The sequence below is a fragment of the Neomonachus schauinslandi genome, unplaced genomic scaffold, assembly GCF_002201575.2.
Source record: "Neomonachus schauinslandi unplaced genomic scaffold, ASM220157v2 HiC_scaffold_5766, whole genome shotgun sequence".
NCBI classification, from domain to species: Eukaryota; Metazoa; Chordata; class Mammalia; order Carnivora; family Phocidae; genus Neomonachus; species Neomonachus schauinslandi.
This window is the reverse complement of record NW_025414454.1, coordinates 1-295: the sequence shown is the minus strand read 5'-3', so window position 1 is coordinate 295 and position 295 is coordinate 1. Positions and strand designations below refer to the sequence as shown.

The window sequence follows — 295 nt, the reverse complement described above, 5'->3', positions numbered from 1 at the left end:
ATGGGTGTGTGCCACTGGGGTCCTCATGGATGAGCACAATCATGAGGGCATTGCCCATCAGGGAGATGAGGAAGAGCATGAGCACCATTGAAAAGAGGAACAGTTGGTCTGAGTGTAGTTAAAGAGCCCTAAAAGAATGGAGTTTATCTCTGTGGTGTCATTTGCATCTTCCATGGCTCCATTCATGCCTGGAAGACAAGGAATGAGAGTTGCTAGGAGCTAAGTTTAGGCATTTACTTAAGAAGAGCTGGTCAAATGACATAGAAACCAAAATGAGACTTGGAGGAATAATTAC

General features: G+C 44.4%; 1 protein-coding gene across 1 annotated transcript in view; it reads right to left on the bottom strand.

Moving 5' to 3' along the window:
- Positions 1–174, bottom strand: part of LOC123324003 (olfactory receptor 2T33-like) — a gene marked incomplete at its 3' end in the record, with an annotated part of 906 nt that extends 732 nt beyond the window's left edge. Inside the window, 2 exon segments of the mRNA XM_044912534.1 lie at positions 1–105; positions 108–174. The exon segment at positions 1–105 is cut by the window's left edge and continues 732 nt beyond it. Of these exon segments, the coding sequence (XP_044768469.1) occupies positions 1–105; positions 108–174 (172 nt within the window).
- Positions 175–295: the final 121 nt, after the last annotated feature.